The following is a 22,707-nucleotide window of genomic DNA, read 5'->3' as shown; positions in this document are numbered from 1 at the left end:
GTTGTTTTACCTTCAACATCTTGAACTAAATTAAACGTAAACGACTGAATTACTGACTTTTATATTTGCGTTTCCATACAGTGTTTCATAAGAAAAATATTTGTACGTAATCGTAATGCATCATTTGTTTTCTGAGTTAAGTCAAATAACAAATAAATCTGAGGTTCACGTGTTACATCTTCGAACACATTCACTTTTTTACTATATCGTGGCATAATTTGTCTTGCTAAATATTGTATTTGTAATTTATCACGCGGATTTTTAAATACTATAATATAATGTGCATTTAAACATATCACGTGCATGTTTTCCTTTTGGAAATAAATTTTGTACATTAAATATTACTGTTAATTTTTATGATGTGCATATTTTGTAAATAAGTTTTTAACATCACTATTGGTTTCAGACATTAAGTCATCTAATATTAATAATGAATTTTCTTGTATTTCAAAATTATTCATATCTGGAATTCCTTCTATGAATCGCATTTGCGCACTTGCATCCAAATTTGGTATTACTGCACTGTAACATCATACAATTTCATTAAATTTCATACTAAACATTTGATCACGTTCTTATTAATAAACGATTTACAAAACATGTTTTACCTGCACGTGAAGGACCAGCAATTAAAATGGTTGAGGGATGTTGAAACTTACATTTTGTATTAAAATGAATGCACACAACAGATACTTTACTTTATATACATAAATTCACATAATAACATTCACACAAAATAAATGAGGGAAATAAATTGAGAATAAATTAAGGACACACACACACACACACACACATATATATATATATATATATATATATATATATATATATATATATATATATATATATATATAGTGAGAGAGGGAGGGAGAAAAATGGGTCACTTTCAGACTCAAAACTTTCTCCCGACCTTACTTTTCAAGATACAAGATTGAAATTTTGCACACGTATATTAGGTACACTCATGTCCAAAATGATTGTCGCATGTCAATAACTGTCTTGTTGTAAGAATATAATTTGATAATGATTTTGCAGAGTACCTTAATGCTGATACTATGTGTATAATCGGGAAATGTATATTTGTGCTAAATTTCTTTGAAAAAGTATTATAAATACGTAAATTAGAATGAGTAAAACAAAATGTTGTTAATGAACAAGAAAGTTTTATTTTCGTTTTATTGTTCTTATTTACTGCTCTTTTGACATGAAATTTTCCACATACATGTCTGCCGATTATACACACAATAACATTATAAGAAATTCCGGGCGAATTCGTTATCAAATTATATTTCTACAACATATTTATAGATATGCGACAATAATTTTGGACATGAGTGTACATAACATATTTTTTTTAAAAAAATTGAGATCACTACGTGAACCCACTCTGGGCAAGAGGGGCGCAAAAATTTCGAAAAAAATTATTTCGGAAAGCCTTCCGGATTTTCCCGATTTTCTCGTTATTAGTGTATAATACGAACAAGCGAGCGGTACCGTTAGAAAGTATGCTCTATCGTGAAAAAACAAGGTATGAACCATGATCCTACGATACATAGTAAGGAAGCAGTAGCTGTTTGAGTGAAAGTCTAAAATTTACCTCAAAAAGTGGAAATCCTAAAAGGGTTACGTGTATACGATAGCACAACTATTGGTGGTACCTACTTGCAACAACAATTCTAGTTGCATCGAACATAATTTCCCTAAAACAACTTCATACTTATGTCTTCGTGGCAAATAGTGACTCATATATTCGAGCCTTAAGTACTTATCATGCCCATCTTCAAATTTTTGTTTCCAAAAACTTCAAAAGTATAAGAATAATACTATAATATAGGCCTATTTGTGTACTTTTCTAAAGAACACAAAATACTATTTAGTAAATTAACCAATGTTTGTGAGGCGATCTTCGTGTTTTCCTAGTTTACCCTCTAAACCAATAAAATTGTAATTGAATTGAAGACTTATTCTTTCAGATTAGAAAACATACCAACAACCAGTGGCGAGGGATGAGGGGATACTGGGTAGACAGCGTTTACCGTTTAGAATGTTATATGTATTAAGCCATTAAGCGTGAATTACTAACTTAAAATTTTGTAATTTAAAGATTCTGAACTTAAAATTTCCTATAGTTTATTCTGAACTTTTTTAATGCTTCCATATGAAAGACAGAAAGCACAGTGTCTCGCAAAACCTTGAACATTATTTCTCTGCTGCAACCATTTAACTTGCATCAACCTATAGAAGGGTAGGAGAGGAGAAAAGCCACATGAGAAGTTAAAGTCCAAAGACTCGCGCTGTGTAGTAGTCCCTGCGAAAAGATATCTGCTGTTTTGTCTACGTTCAGAGGGTTGCCCATCTTGTTTATTTTAAGCTGGATTTGTAAGTGAAAGAAAAAGACCGCTATTTCTTCTTATTTGTTTTTATTTTAAACCATCTTTCGAGCTCCCTCTATAAAATGTTAAATTGTTATAACGTACCCTTGAAGAACATTAGTATTCCTATGTGTCTCCAACATCAGAATAAAAAGAGACCTCCCCTAACGAAAAGTTGAGACGTATTAGCAGTTCTATCAGTTTTGTTTTTCGCGAAAGTGACAAGTACTTTTGCATGTCCCGGTAACCGCCCCCCCCCCCTTCCTGAGACCACCTGGTTCGATTTTTTTAAAAAAAAAACATATGCAGATGAAAGATTTGAAAAATACAAAAATTTGGTCATTGTAGGACTAATAAATTATAGAAAGTTTAGTATATATCAACGAACAAATTCTTCCATACGGCAAACTGAATGGCTTGATATCCACCTTTCCTAAGACATTTTCCTCAGATCAGCTTAAGAATGAATTTATCAACTTATGTTTCGATAGTAACCAACACATTTCTCTTCCCGAATACTTGAAATATATTCTCAGTAATGAACTTCAAAGCGTATATCAGGGAGACAAAAAAGCTGCGAAATATGGTATTGAGCATTCCATCAACTTCAGTTTTTTGAAAACATTCATTGAGTGCCCTGAAAAGACTGAAAACTTACTTAACGAACTGCATGACAAATTATGAACACTTCCTGAATTACGGACACACTCTGAATTACGGACACTTACAATAACGAACTTGGTGTGGAAGCTTTGTGGGATACCTGAATCCAAAGAAAGAGCTATTAATATTTTCGCCGATATGAACAACGGGATATGGAGCTCATTTACAAGACTGTAAGGTATTAGGTAAGGTAGGCCCTATTTGGTACTAGGTTAGGTATTGTAAGGTGTTTTACTTCTATCGTTCTTTTACTTTACAGCTCATTTCTAAGGCATTTAGAAATGACTATCCCTAAAGAGGGTATAGAGAACTAGAGAACTAATGCCCTATTTCTAGCAAATGAGGTAACATTCAGAAATCTATACTTCGGAAAAAGAAATACAATACACCAAATTTCATTAATTATAAAATTTTATACTTAAAGGAACAGAGTAAACATTTATTGCAAAGAATATTGAAAACTCAAACATTAATACTATATTTATGAATTATCAGGGGTCATCTTACTTGGAATAGTGATTAGTGTATATCAGCATCCTTTATACAGTACGAAATATCAGAACTAAAAATAGAAGTAAAAAGCAAATACCCTATATATATATATATATATATATATATATATATATATATATATATATATATATGTGTGTGTGTGTGTGTGTGTGTGTGTGTTTATCTGTCTACCCAGCTTTTTACAGCACGCTTCGCCACTGCCAACGACACAAACTATTCCACTAAGTGGTATATTCTGAGTACTAATTAATTATGTAGAGATTTTGGGTATAGTTTTTACCTTCGCTACATTTTTGAAAATGTGAAAAAAGTGGGATTGTTACTGATGGGAAATCAAAAATGAAATTTTCAAAAAACATAAAATAAATTATTTACGTTAAAGAGACAGAAAAACATTGCCTCGTCAAACGTTCTTTTGCCGTCTCGTCTTGTCCAATTGTCAGTTGCTTCCGCCATAACTTGTAATATTTGCCACATGTTGATCAGAATATTACAAATATTCCTCAACTGAAATTTTTATTATGCATTTTAACTCTATTATTTTTGTCTCGCCTTAAATCTGCAGGCGAGACGTAATAGGAATATGTTCTCGAAACATCGTTTTCACTAGACGAGACAAGAAACCCTTAAGTCTCGTCTCATATTGTCTCGCTTCTTGAGGATCACTACAGTTGCCAATTATTTTGTAACTTGTATTTAACAAATCTCTTTCTACATAGTTATTCATAATAAGGTAATTCCAAATTATTTCACGCAGCACTTCACTAATAGAGTTTCTGGATTGAAATATCTAATATCGCCACGTTACTCGTATGGAAAGGATATGTGGAGTTTTGTTGAGATATCTTTGAGGAAAAAGCCTCTCGTTTATACCGAAAAATAATTAGAAAATAACATATAGATAGATGTCACAATAGGACAGTTTATAACTATTATAAAACATGTTGGTTTAACGTACAATAAAATTCACTCAGAGCTTTCGTATCTGCGGCGGTAAACCCTCGATATCCTTCATCATATCATTATAATAGGTATTTTGTCACTATTGTAAGGGTCACGGTGGCTCAATAGTAGACCCATTACCTCTGGTACGTGGGGTTCCTGGTTTGATTCCCGGCCATGTTAGTTTATAGACAACATCGTGTCAGTGGGTTTTCTCGGAGTACCCTCATTTCCTTCCACAATCTCATTCCACCAATTCTTCCATCATCATCCACTTGTCTTAATCATCTGCCTCCCTTAGCCAAGAAACATAATTGTGGGACGTTCAACTAAAAAAAAAAATCATTTCATTTCCATTGTTGAGAGATCAGCCGCAACCAAGAAGCTTTTATGCACCATGGTCTTCAGCTAACCTCTTTATAATCATGTACGATTTTGTGTTTTAATACCTTTCATCAACTTTTTAATCACCTTCCTCTTTTTCCTGCTACCACACTTTCTACCAGTTCTTACATGTTTTCAATCATGATTAATTCGAAATAATTACAACATACATTATTTGAAAAAAAAAATTAGCATCTATTTATGCATAAAAGCATTACTTATCAGTTTGAAGCTTTATTGGCTTGTGTAATGTATGTTTCACTTCCAATCGAATTTTACAATGCACACCAATGGAGAAACGACATTTCCCATGGCATAAGAAATGCATTGAAAGCTCTAGGTTTCCTAACATAGAACTATCTATATTTCAACTACTAATGAACGCTGGCAGGTATTGTTTCACACAAACATATTTACGCATGAAGCAAAGTGTTTCTTGTATATGTTGTCATTATATCACTATTTCAATGTTGCATTTTTTCTGACTTGTTGGTATCAGTCGTTATTTTTAGATTTCATGATTTTACTTACGAAAAAAAAATCTTCCTAGCGCAGATTCGAAACTTCGATCTTTGGATCTATAAGTTTCATTTCTCCTTTCATTTTATCATTCGATTAAATATGTGTTTACTATTAGGGCTCATTTCCTGGCTTACATAGGGAGATTGTTAAAGAAGTTTGTTTGCGAATTTCGCTTGAAAATTTCCTGTTTGCGATGTAAATCAATGATTAGATACAAATGTTAGAATGCTGCATATAATGTTTACAATAATTTCAAAAGAGAAAACAACTGAATAAGATCTGAAAAAAATATTGCATATTTGGATTTAAATCCTCAATTGCTCTGCTCTTCCGAGAGAAGTTTCAAGAATTAGTGTTCGTGAGTAAGAATTGATTTGTAACAGTCTTAGCAGTTGAAGAAAGTCGCTTCTAATTCAGTAGCTTCTAGTTAAGTGTTTTGCTTCTAATTTAATTATATTACTCTATTACTGAACAAGACTGTTGAAAATAAATGTTTCATCAGTTTCCTGATATTGAAACCTTCAAACATTTCGAATATAGAAAGAAAACTGAGGTGTTTTTGATAAAATATCATTTACACCATACATGACATTTTTCTTTCTGAAGTTACCGTAAGATTCTATTTTTACTATTGTCATATCTGCTCTATTCTCTGTACTCTGCTTTCTGTTTCAAATGTCAACGCGAATTAGGGACTGATTTAGAGGCGTCCGAAAAAAAGAATTCACAATTAATGAAAATAGGGCTTCAAGAAAGAGGGCATGTCGTTGTAATGTTTTGGGGCCATAGGTCACGCTGTTGCAGTCATATAAGAATACTATAATTTTATGGGAACTTTAGAAGAACATTTTCATCGACATATTCTGTGTCGTCAGTATAGTTTTCCTTTTTTAACATAAAAAAGGATGATTTTTTTTTTCAAATTTCTGAGGCGATGCTTACACCCCTATCCCTCACCCACACCGAATGATCCCGACCCGAACCTAACTGGCAAAGTTTAGAACAATCCCATTAGCGGATTGTGTTAGCCTTTAACCTAAAATACCATTAGTCTTGACTGCGGACTGAAGCAATAAGAGGTAAAATTACTTAACTAGCCAAACCAATCATTTATAAGACTTTAGACAAAATTCCTTTATAGTGATTTTGGCTTCCATGAAGCTATATCACAAGTAGGGACCTAGATCAGACTAACCTTATAAATTAAGACGCTCACCACTCATCCTATAAGTAAATGAAAAAGGGAGTGAGTCTCACAGGACCCAAATGATTAGTCTTTTTACTAACAATAAAAGTGTTTACTCTAAAGAATCTTATTAGCACAGGATTTACATTTTCCAGGTAATGAAAGTGGTTGGATTTTCGAGAGATCTTTCATTTGGTCTCTGGTTTCACGCAGGATATTAACAGGTTGACTGCCAAGGTGATTTGAGGATACTCCCCCCGGGAGGCCATATATTTCTTCTTACCTTTGGCTCAATTATGGATAGTCATGTCATATTTTTTGTCGCGATATTTTGCTTCTCCCGAAAATGTACCAATGGGAGCCAAGCACCATATGTCATGCTCATGGTCTCGCACTAATTTGTGACAATGAGCACCTATATGATGCTCAAGAACCTGAATAGGTTAGTAACTTGTGATATCGAGCATGAGCATCATATATGATGCTCATGGCCCCACAGAAAAATACGGTGAGCACCACATATGATGCTCATGACAGTCAAAATGTTAAGGAATATTTTAATTTTATTAGAGGGCATGCTAATTAACAATAAACTGTTAATAGGGAAAGAATTCCTTGATTTTAATTCCGAGTATTTAGCTCTTATGGGTCTTTGATTCCTAGGCATCTTTATTTCTTTTTACCTTCGTGTTGGGTAGTGACTGAAAATTTACATTTACATATTCATATGTTTTAATTTGTAGTTAGACTTCGTGAGTCACAGATCATTCCTTAAGAGTTTGCAGTCAACTATTATTATAGACCATTATAGAGGTACTAGTAAGTGTAGAAACTACTTTTGTTGTTGGTTCGTGGGTTTTTGTATAGTATAAAGCCGAACCAGTTGCATACCTTGTACTTGTTCTCCGATATACCCATTTCGTTTCGAGTGACTTCATACTATAGTAAGGTTAGAAACAATGCCAGACTATTATTCATATCTATTGGGGAGTACGGTTGATCAATCCTAAAGCGCTCTCCTCTGGTATAGATATCTTTGGTTCCATCTCAAGGCATGTGAGCTTATGGTAGGCATGTCCATGAGTTTTCTACGAATTCTCATATCCTCATACTATTAGTTCTTCCAAATCGTTTACTTACATTTATCTGTTTCTTTTAGTCCAATGTATAACGTGGGACGTTAAACAAAATATTTCATTTTCTCATATCCATTGTTTTAGTAAACTACCATCCTTCTGTTTTATTATTTTCATACGTGGTTCTAGATTTTTATCGTAACACAAGTACAAAGTAAGCATGTATATGCCTTTGGAAGAAAAATGACTTATCTCGTGTCTCCGCAATTTTTCTCTAATTGAATAATTCCTTTCTCGCTCGAAATGTCGTCAGCATCAGTTCTTAAACTGTGTCCCCAGATCCTTACCTTTACATTTCATATTGTAATTTTAGTCTTCATATAAAGAACAATTTACACAGAGCATTTTGTAGATTTGATTTCGGTTTTTAATTACCCCTAATTATTGTCACTGTATTTAATAGTTCATTCACTATTTTTATGAAAAGATTATTGTTCTAATTAACGATTTACGTGGAATTCCATGTGTGTCTTAATTTTGTTGCTCGGATGTGACTGCCACTAAATTAACTTTTTGTGGCTTTTCTAAACACTATTTTCTACTGGCAGATTTAACACTCCGAAAACATTTTTGTGAAATTTACGACATATGTGGTGAACACTTATTTTGAATATGTATAGTATTTTCATAAAAACAGGAATACACTGTCAAATACAATGACAATAAATAGAGGTCGTAAAAACCGAAATCAAGTTTAGTCTGTGTAAATTGCTCTTTATCAGAAAACTGAAATTACAATACGACATGCAGAGGTAAACCGGTGACGCAGTTTAAGAAAGGAAAAAACAAAACCCTCATTCTGACATTCTCAGAAAGAAAGAAAATATTCAATTAAAGGAACAAACACGGAGCCACAAAGTAAGTCACTTTTCTTATGAATATGTGCCCTATAGTTTCTGTCAGTACACATGCCTTTGTGTGTAAATATATGAGCTCAATTAAAATGTTAGCATCAAATTTTGTTATTCTAAGGCAATTAGCTTTATCTGAGACTAAATTTCTCTTCGTAGATCACATAACTCTCAGTAGCAACATCGAGCTATGCGTTCGTGGCCTATGTTACAAGTTTCCATTATCAACTAAACTTATTTTCACAAGTAACAATTACGTATTTTCATTCGTAGAGTAAAGGTATTTTACTTTTCCCCAGCAAGCTAGTAAAACATAACTTGTAAGTGAAACATCAATGGCTACTTTTGTAAGTGAAACACAAAAGACAGAAAAATTATGATCAGAGATGCAGCTGAGTTTAAATTATGAAAACTTACGATCATTAGTATACATCCTTTCTACATATGTACGTATACCTGGGCTTTTATTTTGAATAAATATGAGGTGATACCGTAATTTGCATAATATTCATGAATTTTTATGTTTGCCTAGAAGTTATCATTTCTGGCTACTTTTCTTTCTGGAGACACATAAAGAACTTCATGTGCTGCCTCCTCATTTAAAGATTCTTCATTAAAATAATAATAATCTTAGGTTTGCCCACTTTATAGTATCATTCACTTCTCTCAGTGAAGTAACGGCTATAGAAGACTATGTTTGACGTAAGTTACAATAACAAACTACACTCACTGGACAAAAAATTAGTCACCCTTGTGCAGAAGGAGAGATGAATCGTAAAGCCTGTACAAACGGCGCAGCAGTCGAGTCACGTGCACAACTGTGCGCGCACTGCCTCTACGGAACCATATGGCAGCTTCAGTCAGTGAGACAAGTGTGTTGCAAGTGGATAGTATCCGTCAAAATAGGTAAAAGTAACGATGTAACAGAGTGGCAAAAAGGGACAATCGTGTTTGGCCGTGCCCATGGCCATACGGTGAGGGAAGTTGCTGGATTTGTTGGTGTTTCGCAGCGAACTGTTCAACGCGTGTACAACCAGTGGTCATACACGTGGCCACGAAACACGGCGTCAGAATTGTGGTTGGAAGATCATGACTGAAAGGGACCGGAGACGCGTTTCTCGGCTTGTGAATGAAAATCGGTTCCAAATCCGACAGGAATTGCTGCAGACAGTGAATGCAGGTCCATCCCAACCTGTTAGCGAAAGAACATTACGACGGGAACTGCATGTATTGAATATTTGGAGTTGGGCACCTCGCAAGGGGCCATTGCTTACACAGGCACATAAAGCTGCGCGTCTTCAATGGGCCAGAAATCACCAAACGTGGACAGTAGCTGACTGGCGGAAGGTAATGTGGTCTGACGAATCACGTTTTTGCTTGTATTCCAATGACGCACGTCGTCGAGTGCACCGAAGGCCACATGAAGCATTTATTCCTGAATGTGTGCAAGGGCATGTTCAAGCCGGAGGTGGGTCTGTGATGTTTTGGGGGTGTTTTTATCATGAATTGGGCCCACTTACTGCGGTCACCACTACAATGAGCCAGCATGTGTATTTGAACATTCTGGATGAGCAAGTGTTGCCTTTCAGTCAACATCTTCATGATGAGTATGCTGTGGAGACTCCTATTTTTCAAGACAACAACAGCAAAGTTCATAGGGCTGGAACAATTTGTGCGTGGTATGATGAACACTCCCGAACTCTCTTCCATCTAGATTGGCCTACAAAGTCACCAGACTTCAACCCCATCGAGAATCTGTGGGACATGTTGGAACAGGGGGTAAAACGCCGAAATCGGCATCCACGCAGTTTGGCAGATTTGCGCAATCAAATCCTGAACGAGTGATTTCAACTGGATGTGACATACCTGCAAAACCTTGTGGACTCGCTTCCAAACCGAATCCACGCGGTTATCAAAGCCAGAGGTGGTGTTACACGCTATTAATTACTGCTGTTCACGAATTCTTGAGGGGTGACTAATTTTTTGTCCGGTGAGTGTAGTTTTCATAACAAGTTGGTAATTAATGATAGTTCTGAAAAAGTAAAATGGTACGTTCTATGACCTTCTGATAAAATCTTTTCATAACATGCATGAATCACTTTTTTACTAGTACTTTCCTTGTTTTTGATCCTACTTTCAATTCAATATTATTTAATTCTTAATATAAACTTGACAATTTTGTCTAAGTTCCTGAACAGACTTTGAAGTAAACTCACTGAGGGTTTGCAAAACGATATACCTAACTGCTGACAAAAGTGCAAGTTTCTTAATGAAGTATATAAATCAATACTAGTGACTCCTCTTTTTGAAACAGTTTTAAAAATTTTCTCAAATGCTAGTGACGTATGTATTAGAAAATGAAACTGGCCATGTGTTCTCAAAAAAGAATCTTTTCCACACTGCAGTATCTATTTAATCGTTTTGTTGTAACTTTTGGTCTCATTTGAGAAGCTTTGAGTTTTAGTTTTTAAATATTGCTGGCTACTGAGTTATACCTTTTCAGCAAGTGAGATGGAAGTTATCCACAGTGTTTCAAAAAATGGAGCGTAAACTCCATAAAAATATACTTTCATATAGTTATTTGTGATTAAAAGCACGAAAAGACATGAATCTCTGCATTAGTATTTATTTACAATGAATACTTTGTACAAAATCTTAAATTACAGACATACATATTCAACATATCTAGAAACAGATATTCAATCGGAGGGTGACTAATTAATCCATTACTTTACACTGCTCTCAACTCAATCTACTCAAAAACTTACAATATTTGAACTACATCATGTGTGTCTAGAGTTTTCTTTTTTCCTTAATTGTTAGATGTTTAATATGTATGTCACTCTTGCACTATTTTCTAGAGAACGTTTAGCTTTATTGTCATCAATATTAGAAAGCACAATGGTAAAATTTTAATGTTTTCCTATTTATTTATTTTTTTTCAAAATCATAATAAATATGAAAACATTTTACTAACATGAGAACGTGCAGTGTTAACTACAACTGGCCATCAGATTGTTTATCAGGACTGAAGTTTTCCACATGACTCGTCAATTCTTCCAGTTAAAGAGTATCAAACTAACATTATTGGATAATTCCATAATTCAGTTCAGACAAATCGAAAATCCTGATATAGCGTGAACCAGATAAACATGGTACAACTGCACACAAAACAAAAGTATAAATTTAAAATAAATTAAAGAAAAAAATTATTGTTCACATCAAATATACGAAGTATACTGCTGAATATGTAAAAGAAATCAAATCCAAATCATATTTTCACAATTGTGTACTTCCAATTAATTATTACTTGATATTGCCTTACATAATATCAACTTTTACAAATTACACATTTCGACATAATGTGTCAATTCTATTTCATTTCTGTAATGCCTACATATTTCATTTCTGAGCTTCCACGGAAAAGATAAATAAATTATACTATACAATTCTGCGTATCTCTGACAATACGACTCCATGTTTTTGAATATCCTGCAATAAAAATAAGCAAATATCTCTTTTCAGTTGTTTAAAGGTACTTTTTCCATGTACAATATTCTACAATACATCATCACTTCTCATTACATTAAAATTTAATTTTCTATTAAATCTAATGGTACGACATTACAAAACTGGATAACTATCGAAGCCTACAATTTAAAATACGTATAACACCTTACACAAATTTTGTTTCGCTTGCTAGTTTCTGAATGAAATTTTCAATTACCGTGCCATCTACTAGGCCGATAAACTTATCGACAACAATACCATTCCTTACTGCCAGTACAGCAGGTACTGCTTTTACTTCAAATATATGAGCTAATTCAGCATTTTGCTCAACATCCACAACTGCGAGATTAATATTGTCCATGGGACCAACTAGTTTCTCCAGCTTTGGCGTTAAAATTTTACAAGGTTCACACCAGTCAGCATGGAAGTTCACTATTACAGGAACATTACTTTGCATTACTTTCTCATTAAAGGCGTCTCTGTCTTTTATTGTAAATGACTTACGTAATGAACAGGAGGATGAAAGTTGGCATGCATTAGCACCGTATACAATGGAAGAACGCTGCAAATTAACGAAGGTACGGCTAATGTGGTGTATCATACGAATACTATATACAGGATTTCTTAACATTTGGAGCTTTTCTTAAAACTTATGGAACGCAAGAAAACTGTACCATCCACTTTTTAATTGTTCGTTCATGTCTTCCTCCTTTTAGAAAGAGGAGAAGGAGATGAAAGATCTTCTTTTAGATGGAGGAGAGAATAAGACACGAAGCCACCAACCGCTGACACTCCAAGTAAAATTATGAGAACAATTCTCCACACAAATAAATGATCATAAATCTGAAAAGAAAAAAGAAAAAGTATACATTAATTTTTGAGCAAGGGTATTTGGATCACCATCTGAAATTTGATGATTCTGTACTCCAAATACTCTCATATATGATTTACAGAGGCTAATCTATTTACAACGGAACAATTGCATTTTAAATCCTACAATAATCCACACCGACATCATTGATCATGCCTGATGTGATGGCCACTGATATGAATCACTGCATGATTTTCCAGTTTCCATTACAACAGACTTCGTTGCCAGGGACATATTGTCTTACCCCTAGCTGGAAGCTATTTTAGAGGCCATTTACCACGTGAGCCCGACGTGATCGGCTGTTTGAGAAATCCAAAAGCATAGTAATCCATGGGATTAGCGACTGGGCTCTTGAACGAAAATATCCACGAACCGAATAGTATGGATATCAGTGCAAGTACTATGCGTCGGTAGATGGCTAACGATGATTTGGCAGTGTGACTTGAAGTTTTGCGCTACTGCAGTTCCACACGACGGATGTCGCCGTCATACACTGCTAGTATTTCGTTTATGTAAACTGAGAATAAGACATGTCTAAGGTAATGAGTAGCATTTACTTTGACATTTTTTAGAACTTTATGAATTGTTGACCTACCGTTTGTAGCAAAAGCCAGTACCAACTACGAAATCTCTCGAAGAACTTTCATTACCTCGATACACAAAGTGCAAAGGCACAACAGTCTTTTCATGAAACCTGTGTAGGTGATTGACAGAACTTTTCCACAGTCACTTAGGTTCGTCCATTGTCAAAACAAATTTACAAAGGCCACAGCTAGGTAGCACTTATACAATCTTTACCCCTACCGTACGCCGTTGTGTACAATGTACACTGTCCTTGCCGACAGTATGCAGCCTCAATTTGTAATGGATTGTTCGATGTACTATTGATTGGGCCATACATAATTGTTTATCCATAATAGGCTGTGATAATGGATTCTCACAAGCCACCTATCCCGGATCATCTTTAGCACATTTCTTGTGAGCTTACTGACGCTTTCTTTGGATGCAATTTCGTTGGTGATGGGAGTTGTGGAGAAAGCTGTTGTACATAATGTTTAATTATATCACTAACTGTGGTCCGTCCTACCGAAAAGCCATTGTTCCGACACTGTTATACTATGCGAGAGATGCTAAAGTTTGCATTGAAAAATAGTCACGCCTACCTCTCCTTCTCATGAATTTTTCGACAGTATTTTGCCTATTACACCTTCATTCTGATACACAACAGATGAGAGATTGATATAGAACTGTATACAATTTTGTTGCCCTGTGAAACCCGGTTTGACAGATGAAGCTGTCTGCAAATTGGCCAGACAGAAACGGATCAGCCACTGTATACCATATAAAGAAGACACATACGTACCTCTTTCTAAAATTTTCATTTATATACTAAACTGCTCTAAGTCTATCTTTACGTACTCGAAGGAGTAATATTATTTTGAAATCACAAGGGAGCGAAGGAAAGGATGGTTGTGATCCTTACTTACATTATTTCATCATTCTAGAGAAATATTTTGGAACTGGTAACTGGAATCTAGTCAAGAACAGTCTATTTCGGAATCACTATGTTAACATCATCGATCAGAATTGTATAGGATAACATATTCAAGAAACAAAATATTAATATTCATAATACATCATACAAATTCAATGCTACGTTTCAACCCCTTTCCTTTTTTCTTGTACGATATGCAGATGATAATACAATATAAGGAAAATAACCTAATAATTCTCAATTTGAAAGTATTTTATGAACTCAAATCACCATAATATTTTCATTTGTCAAACTACAGATCTCAAGTTACATCCTTACCACAAAAGAAAGACGCACCAGTCTGTCTGTCAGGTTAACAGCTGTCGCTAGCTGCGTTGCCTTCTACACCAAACATGTCGCTAGTGTACAAGCAATTTGTAGATGAGCAGATAGCTTGGGGGGAACAACTAGTATTATTTAAGAAGAAAACAAGAGGAATCAAATAATACGAAGACTTTAGGTAACAAAAGGAACGTGGAAGAAAGTCATTCATAAAGAATTCCAAATCAATGTTTGCAATAAATATGAACATGAAAGTTCTATAGTAGTCAGATCATGACATAAATGAAGAAAATGAACAGCGAAACTATGAAAAATACAGCGGATGAACGTATGGAGTATATCAGTTCAGAAATTTAAACCGTGGTACGACAGGGAATGCAAACACACGAATGAAATAAAAATCTTTCAGTTTTACGTCCCACGTTTAAGCCGGCTAGGTAAAGGAGACGGTGATGATGAGAAATGAATGAAATGGTGTAATGAAGAAAGTGGGAGAAAACGGGAGAACCTCGGATAGACCCACGCACACGGTCTTTGTCCACCACAAAGTTCACTAGGCGCGAGCTGGTATCGAACCAGAACACCAGGCACCAGAGGTGAACGCTCCACCACTGAGTCCCCGCGGTCCCTTTATGCAAAACCGAGGTTTTGAAGAACGAGGTCCAATATTAATGTACTCGTAGACTCCGAACCACGACGAGGCTTCTCAATTTCCATTGCTCTATACACACAAACATGCATAAGGAGAGTAGACGATCTGGATGTTGCCAAACAAATATGTAACTGGTATTATAAAGAAGTCAAAAGAAATGAAGAAAATAAAACTAAATAACTGGTATGCTAGATGATCCTACCCTTTACAAAGCGTAAAGACTATGGCAAGGGATACAGCTAGAGGTGTTCGATAGTACTGGCTTCTTGGTATACTCAGTAAAGGTCACTTATCTATATGCAAATGTACATTTTACCAGCATTCGAATTCTGTCTACGATTTTTCTTTCTTTTCTTTCTTCTTCTTTTTTTTGTACAGAATATGTAAGTAAATCATTGTACCTGTAAATATTTTACAGCGTCTATATATATCTAACTTCTTTTATTATTATTATTTACATTCATTCAAACGTTCGACAATAAATATGACATTAACTCCAAAAATCAGGGTGGCGACAAAATTTACGGGAAAGAATTCCTTGACTTTTTCTTTTCCAAAACATTTTTTTTTAAATTTTCTTCAATATTTAATTAGCTACATGGACTTTCCTATTTTCATGAAAAAGCAAGACCAAGAAAACATTACAACAATGATACATAAGTAATATATATTTCCTCCAATCAACTAGAATAATGAATAATATAAAAACAAATACAACGTATCTTATTATGAAATTGGAGCTCCCCCTTGACTTAGCAGTTAGTATACGCGCTTTTGTTGTGGGAGATCCGGGTTCTATTCCCGAAGGGAGCTCATGTGGTTCGGATCCCATGTTAAGTTAAAGGTCCACATCTTATATAGCCTCGCTGCTGAAAGGGACGCCAAATTCACAACCAAATCAAATCAAATATTACGAAATTACAGAACAAGTGCCCAACAGAAATTCCTGCACAAAAAAGCAAGAAATTAAACTCATTTCCTGAAACTTTAATCTGTAACGTTAGTCATATGATGTAAGTTTCACCACATATGAATGAAAAAAGACAATGAGATACTCACTGAAAAAGGGAGCTGTCCTGTATTGATGTATCTTTAGTAGTACCGGTATTATGTATTATGTACATAATCAATAGTATTATGTAATTCATTTCACTTCTTCAAACACTTTATTTCCTCATCAATATTGAGCACATCTTTTATTATTGTAGTATTCTTAGCTTTAAGGTCGTTCAGATGATCTTTATTTTCCTGTCTTCAAGTTCTGTTTTGTTTCTTTCCCCCTTCCTCTCGTCGTTGATTTGATACTTCTGCAAACCGAGTACGAGCATTTTGTGCATAATGAAGCATGGATTTCATTATGGATAGTTTCTCAAGGTCATCCGAAGGAGCTACTACATCGTACACAAGTTCGCGTACTACTAAAGTTTTGATTGAAAATCTTTCATCAGAGAAATCAAGACATTTTAACATCATCTCTTAAACCAATGCACTCCGAAGTATGCAATGGCTTTTTTTTTAAAGCCAAATGTCATCCAAACGCTGACCAGTTCTAGAATATAAACTCCTAAGTCTTTTACACTCTGGATTCGAACAGAACTTTTTGAACTGCAGGGTGTCCAGTGAGTTTCATTTTCAAAATTCCAGTATATTTCCAACATATTCAATATAACTATCAGCAAAATTCCTGTACCTAATACAATGATTTTTTTAAAGTTCTTTAGGAATAATCACACTCTTGATGATTTCAGGTTTGTAATTGTTTTACCATCGAAAGAATATTTTATTTTTAACAAATTTAGTTAACCTTGATGTTTTTTAAACACAATGATTTTTTTAAAGGGCCCCCCAACTCCCCTCACAGCCCTCCACTCCATCTATTGCTTTAAATGTCTAATTACAAAACGAATACAACTCTTGCTTTGAAAAAAATTACAATCTCAATGGATACAAAATTGTTTCTAAGACTATTAAAACAATTACAAAAAAGGATTGTTGACAAATTACCAGTTTCATGATTTTTCCAGTATGTGGATCAAAATTCCAGTATATTTCCAGTATCAAAATTAAATTCCAGTATAATTCAAGTATTTCCAGTATTTTCAGTATCAGTAGACACTTCTCAACTGCCTCACAACTTCATCTACTTTATTGCCATCTATCTTCAATTAGTTGAGCTTACACAGACTTCATGTAATGTAATCCAACATCACATCTGCAGAAACATTAAGATCCAAACACGAAAGAGATCTAGTCAATTTATAATTTGAAGCTGATTTCTCCAGAAGTTTTAAAACAAATTTCTATAGACACATTTCAATTTGGATGATAATCTACAATGTCCAAATCCGCTATTGGTTGACGTTTCTTAAAGGTAGTATGTGTAGCAAACACCAATGTCAAAGTTTTTAAGAGGAAAAATATTTTCTTAACTTTCCAATTGAATTCGTATTGATGAAGTTGAACTAAAAGCTTCTGGTTTTACTTTTTTTTAATTATTATTACATCAAATCAAGTATTGTAAAGAAACGAACTGAGAGGAGCGTCAGTCTGAATTTTAATAAGGAAAGATTCTCTTTCTGAAGCAAATGCTTTTAAAAAATGTTAGTTTAAGAATAAGCATTTTATCTTCTTTCAATATATCTGACACAAACTGACACTTTGAATATACAACAGAAGATTCGGATAAATGTCAATGAATCGATGAGAAACACTACTATTTTCAAGCCAACACAGGACAAAAGTTCACCGGAAATTTTCCTGGCCCTTTATATGTGTAATCGACACAGCGTGCTTGAACATTCTTTTGGAAATTCAACAATTCTACATTCGCAGGGTTGACCAAACACATTAGGGGAAATCAAGGTAGGGGAGAATACCCTTGTGAAAAAAGTCGTGGTTGACCTTGCTAACTTCACTAACATGTTACTAAGTACGAAATTTAGCATCGTGCGTTAGTAAAACTCTTAATACGACGCTAAACATGACTTCATAGAGCTCCTTCTGAGTGGGAGACTCGAGTTCAGTTCCAGGCGGGAGCTCATATGGTTTGGATCCCATGTTAAGCTGTAGCTTCATATCTCAGAGCCTTGCTGCTGAAAGGACGCTAACTCAAATCAACATACAGCTCCGGATTTTAAACATTAAAAAATGGAAAATAAACATTCAAATAGGCACTTCAATGAGATGCAAAAACTGAACTTAATTGATGACTACTGTTTAAATAATCTAGAAACATTTGATCCTTGTTTGTGGAGAAACTTTCTTAAAGAAACTAGAATGTAATTATTTTCGCGACTTAATAAATAAGTTATTTACAGCTTATCACCTCACACAATAGTCAAAAGTTTAAGTGCTTTATACACAACAGCGCAAGAAAAGAAATTACTGTCATATGACTATTACTGAAGCAAGCGTTAGCAAAGCTTCTACCTTTCACTTGATTGGCATTTGTGTCTCTGTTCAACCGTCTCTTCCACTATAACTTACCCGATTTTAACGAAATTTGTTATGTTCCCTCCTTCAATATGCAGAAATAACCATATTGTTTGGGAAGTGGCTTACCTTGTGTCTCCGTGTTTATTACTTTAATTGAATATTTCTTTCCTTTCTGGAAACGTTATCAGCACAATTTTTATTCCTATGTCACCGGACCTTCACTTTCACATTTGCCATTGTAACTTTTGTTTTCTTTTAAACAACAATTAGTTTTGTGATTTTTGCAAATGTTTAAATATTCGGTGTCTTTTGAGACTGAATCTAGCTTGTCGCGCATATTTTCAAACTTTAGCACAGCTGCCTTGGTTTGCAACCAATATCTATTAAGAATAAGGGGTAAAATTCACCGCATGTTGCAATTTGCACATGTAAATGCAAGACAATTTTCCAATATAAACTACTTAAAAAATATTTAATTACGACAAAGCTTAGTGTTTATTTTCATTACGGCGTTATGAACATCCCCAAAGCTTGGGATCAAAGTCTGCCTAGAAAATGACTCAACAACTCCCCAATTTCAAAATGAAAATTCCATGATAACTGTCGTTAAAAATATTGGAGTACTATGTCCTTTTTATTTTTAAAAAGGACTCCCAATCATCTCTTCTGCAAGGAGTTAAAATGAGTAAAGAGTAAAGTAGTAGATTTATTCTTATCCTCTCCCCCTTCAATTTATTTTAGAGTTTCACGAGAAACTTGCTAAAATTCATTCAGTTTTGATATCATATGCACATTTCTTTGCCTCTTTTTTCTAGTCCCCAGTGCTTGGAATTAAAATCATTAGTTCTCTAATTGTTAAGAATTCTCCACCCCGACCCCCCTCTCGATTAAAAACTATGATCCTAGGTATCTTTCGTAAGAACATTAGGTTTTCGTGGAATATGGAATATACTTTTTGAGGCTTCACAATCATTCCTATCACTTGGACGTATAATCAACCGAGAGCGAGGAAGTGAATCTTTCTTTCTTCCACGTTTAAAAAATCACGTTTTGTGATAATTTTCGTAATCACTCTTCGATTTTAACACAATATGATGTTTGTGTTTATTGAAGTTTTCACGGAATTCCCACTCTTACACTTGAAATCAATCAAATATAAGTACACACTTAATCCACCCTCTTTGCCCGGGAGATTTAAAGAAAAATTCTATAACTTTCGTAAAAATAGTCGAATATGATCTAATATTTTCAAAGAATTTCTAAATTAAATTGCTTGCAGTTGAAATGGGCCAATAATGAGGGAGAACGTTCTCCCCAATTTTATGTAACATATTTTGCTGAATATTTATTAAAAACACTCAGATTTTTATAGAACGCGCTTGTGTGGGTGTGTGTACTCTCAGGTATTAGAGATTTACTTCTATAGTTTAGGGTTGAAATTAGTGAAAGGAAGGATCGCTCCATTCAACACTGCACAACACCATTTAGTATATTATAAAATATACATTCTGGCTGTCTATCACAACGAATTATTAATTGCAATTGCACACAAGATATTTTTTCAAGTTCCAAATTATGATTTACAACACTACGGGAGATGGACAACCTTTCCATTAGCAGGGATGTATTCAGGGCAAATTCAAGACAGGAAAGAATGTGTAAAACAAATTCACTTGATATATTTTCATTTTTAAGCAACTTAGTTTCCTTGTTGTTAGTCGCAAAACCTTCGACACAATTCTCGCGCTGAGATTATTGCCATGTATCGGGGAAGAATTTTATTTTGACCTGGACGTAAGTTAATTTCTGTTATTTTAATTATTTTTTTAAATGATAAATTTATCTCCAAAGAAGAGCTGTATGTAATTGTGAATGAAATACTGAATTCGAAGGAACGACAGACTTTTAAGCAATAATATAGGCAAATACTATAGAAGGAAATAAATTTTATTGAAATTGAAGCAAAGACTTCCCAAATGAACTACAACACGCTCTCTAACATTAAAAAATACGCATTCTGCTTAACATCACGTCTCTATTTATGACTTTGGGATCTATTTCAGAGACAACTACACTTGTGTCATCTGTACAATGAATAGCCCATTACAGGGACACAATTTCGCACTAAGAATTTGAAACTTTCGCGTTTCGTATTTCATAGTTCGCGTTTTCTCGCATTTTCCAAATAAAGTTTCGCATTTTGTATCTCTTGTGGAAAAGATATTCCTTGACATTTTTACAATTGTTTCTTTTATTCATACACTTTATTCACTCATTTTATTCATGTTTCTTTCACTACAGAAATAAACCATTAATTAACTAAAAACAAAATACACTGAATATTTCACTTGCCATTGTAAATTTCACTTATAGAAAATTAAAAATTTTTTGTAAATCAAACTGAAGGAAAGTTAGTAACTAAACTTACTATGAGTAGGAAAGTTTTGCTGTCTTCTGAAAACACATACGCACAAGTTACATTTAGGTATTAAATGTATGTTACATGTTTCCACATTTTCCTCCTCCAATGCTGTACATTTGTCACTTATCACCAGTCCATACTCGGAAAAAAAAACTTTCACAATTGACATTGCTTGTTGGAAGCCACACATAAGTGCATTAACTACAAACTTCAACAATCATCACTTCGGAAATTCTGTCAAATGCACCATTCAATCATCACTCAAAATGCACCATTCATGGCGCACACTACCGTTCCGTCAGCGGATAACTGGCGATTCTAAATTAATCAAAAAGTATTTTTTAAATTTCGCGTATTGTTAGAAATTTCGCGCAAAACTGCCAATTTCGCGTTTTATCGCGCAATGGAAACCAATTAAAATACACACAGAATATTTTAAAACGTAAAGAAATTGAAAATTACTTAATTCTGACGCATTTCATTTTATCGCGCACTGCGAAAAACTAGTGCCTCTACCCATTATGTGTAACGTTTATTAGTAAAATCATTTATATACAATAAGTAAAGGAGAAAGAATAAAAACAACCAATTTTATTTTACAAGCACTATACAAGCACCAAATCTGTTCTCGGGTTAATACATAATACAATGATTTATATTCCTCTTTGTACAAAGGACTGAAATAACTTATTTGCAATTTCTCTGTCATACCTTTCTGATTTACTTAGCAGTATTTTGTGACTCACGTAATAAAAAGCATTAGATTGATTACAAAAGATGCTTATAGTACGATTACGCATAATAGTATATCGAAATGCAAAGGTTCGGAAAATAACAGTATTTTTTAAAAAGAAAGAAAACGAGCATTTTCCACGGCTTTTTTGTCTGGGAAATACTGAGTTTTTTTTCTTTTTTTATCATTCCAACTTCAATGAAGACATAAGAGTACGTTCCATACTTCTTTCCCGATTATCATTCGAAATAGCATTTAATTCCTCCATTCTAAACAAAAATATGAGAAATTTTTAATAATTAAGGATAATAGATAAGTCAACTGGAAAGAAAAAGGGCAAATCGGTGGGCACAATGGGGTTTCTACGTTCAAATGACTTGTTTGTAGACGTATTAATGTTCTAGTTCTAGTGAGTCTAATAGTGTTAGCAACAACTTATGAAAACGTAATAGTTAGACTAAGTCGAATACAATCATCATTTAGAATTTAGCCAAAAGCATAAGCTAAAACTTCAGCTTTTCTGAAGCTAAAGACACTTCTTAATTAGGAGGTTACGCGGAACAAGTGTATCTATTTATTTACAAAACATTCATTGAAACCGTTAAAATTCGAGCGACAGAAAGTTTGCTATTTCAAATATATTGATACGATACAAAGAAATAACACGATAAAGTCTACAAACAGTGACCTGTTAGTACT

The 22,707-nt window shown here is 34.2% G+C and overlaps 1 protein-coding gene across 1 annotated transcript in view; it reads right to left on the bottom strand.

Moving 5' to 3' along the window:
• Positions 1-12,539: 12,539 nt before the first annotated feature.
• The window catches only part of LOC145695189 (transmembrane protein 218-like), a 34,534-nt gene continuing 24,366 nt past the window's right edge, over positions 12,540-22,707 (bottom strand). The window contains exon 3 of the mRNA XM_081772158.1: positions 12,540-12,922. Coding sequence (XP_081628284.1) covers positions 12,776-12,922 — 147 coding nt within the window. The 3' untranslated portion in view covers positions 12,540-12,775. The remainder of the gene's footprint in view (positions 12,923-22,707) is intronic.

Source organism: Thermobia domestica, chromosome 9 (assembly GCF_964235325.1).
Source record: "Thermobia domestica chromosome 9, izTheDome1.hap1.1, whole genome shotgun sequence".
NCBI lineage: Eukaryota > Metazoa > Arthropoda > Insecta > Zygentoma > Lepismatidae > Thermobia > Thermobia domestica.
This window is presented reverse-complemented; position numbering and strand designations above follow the sequence as displayed.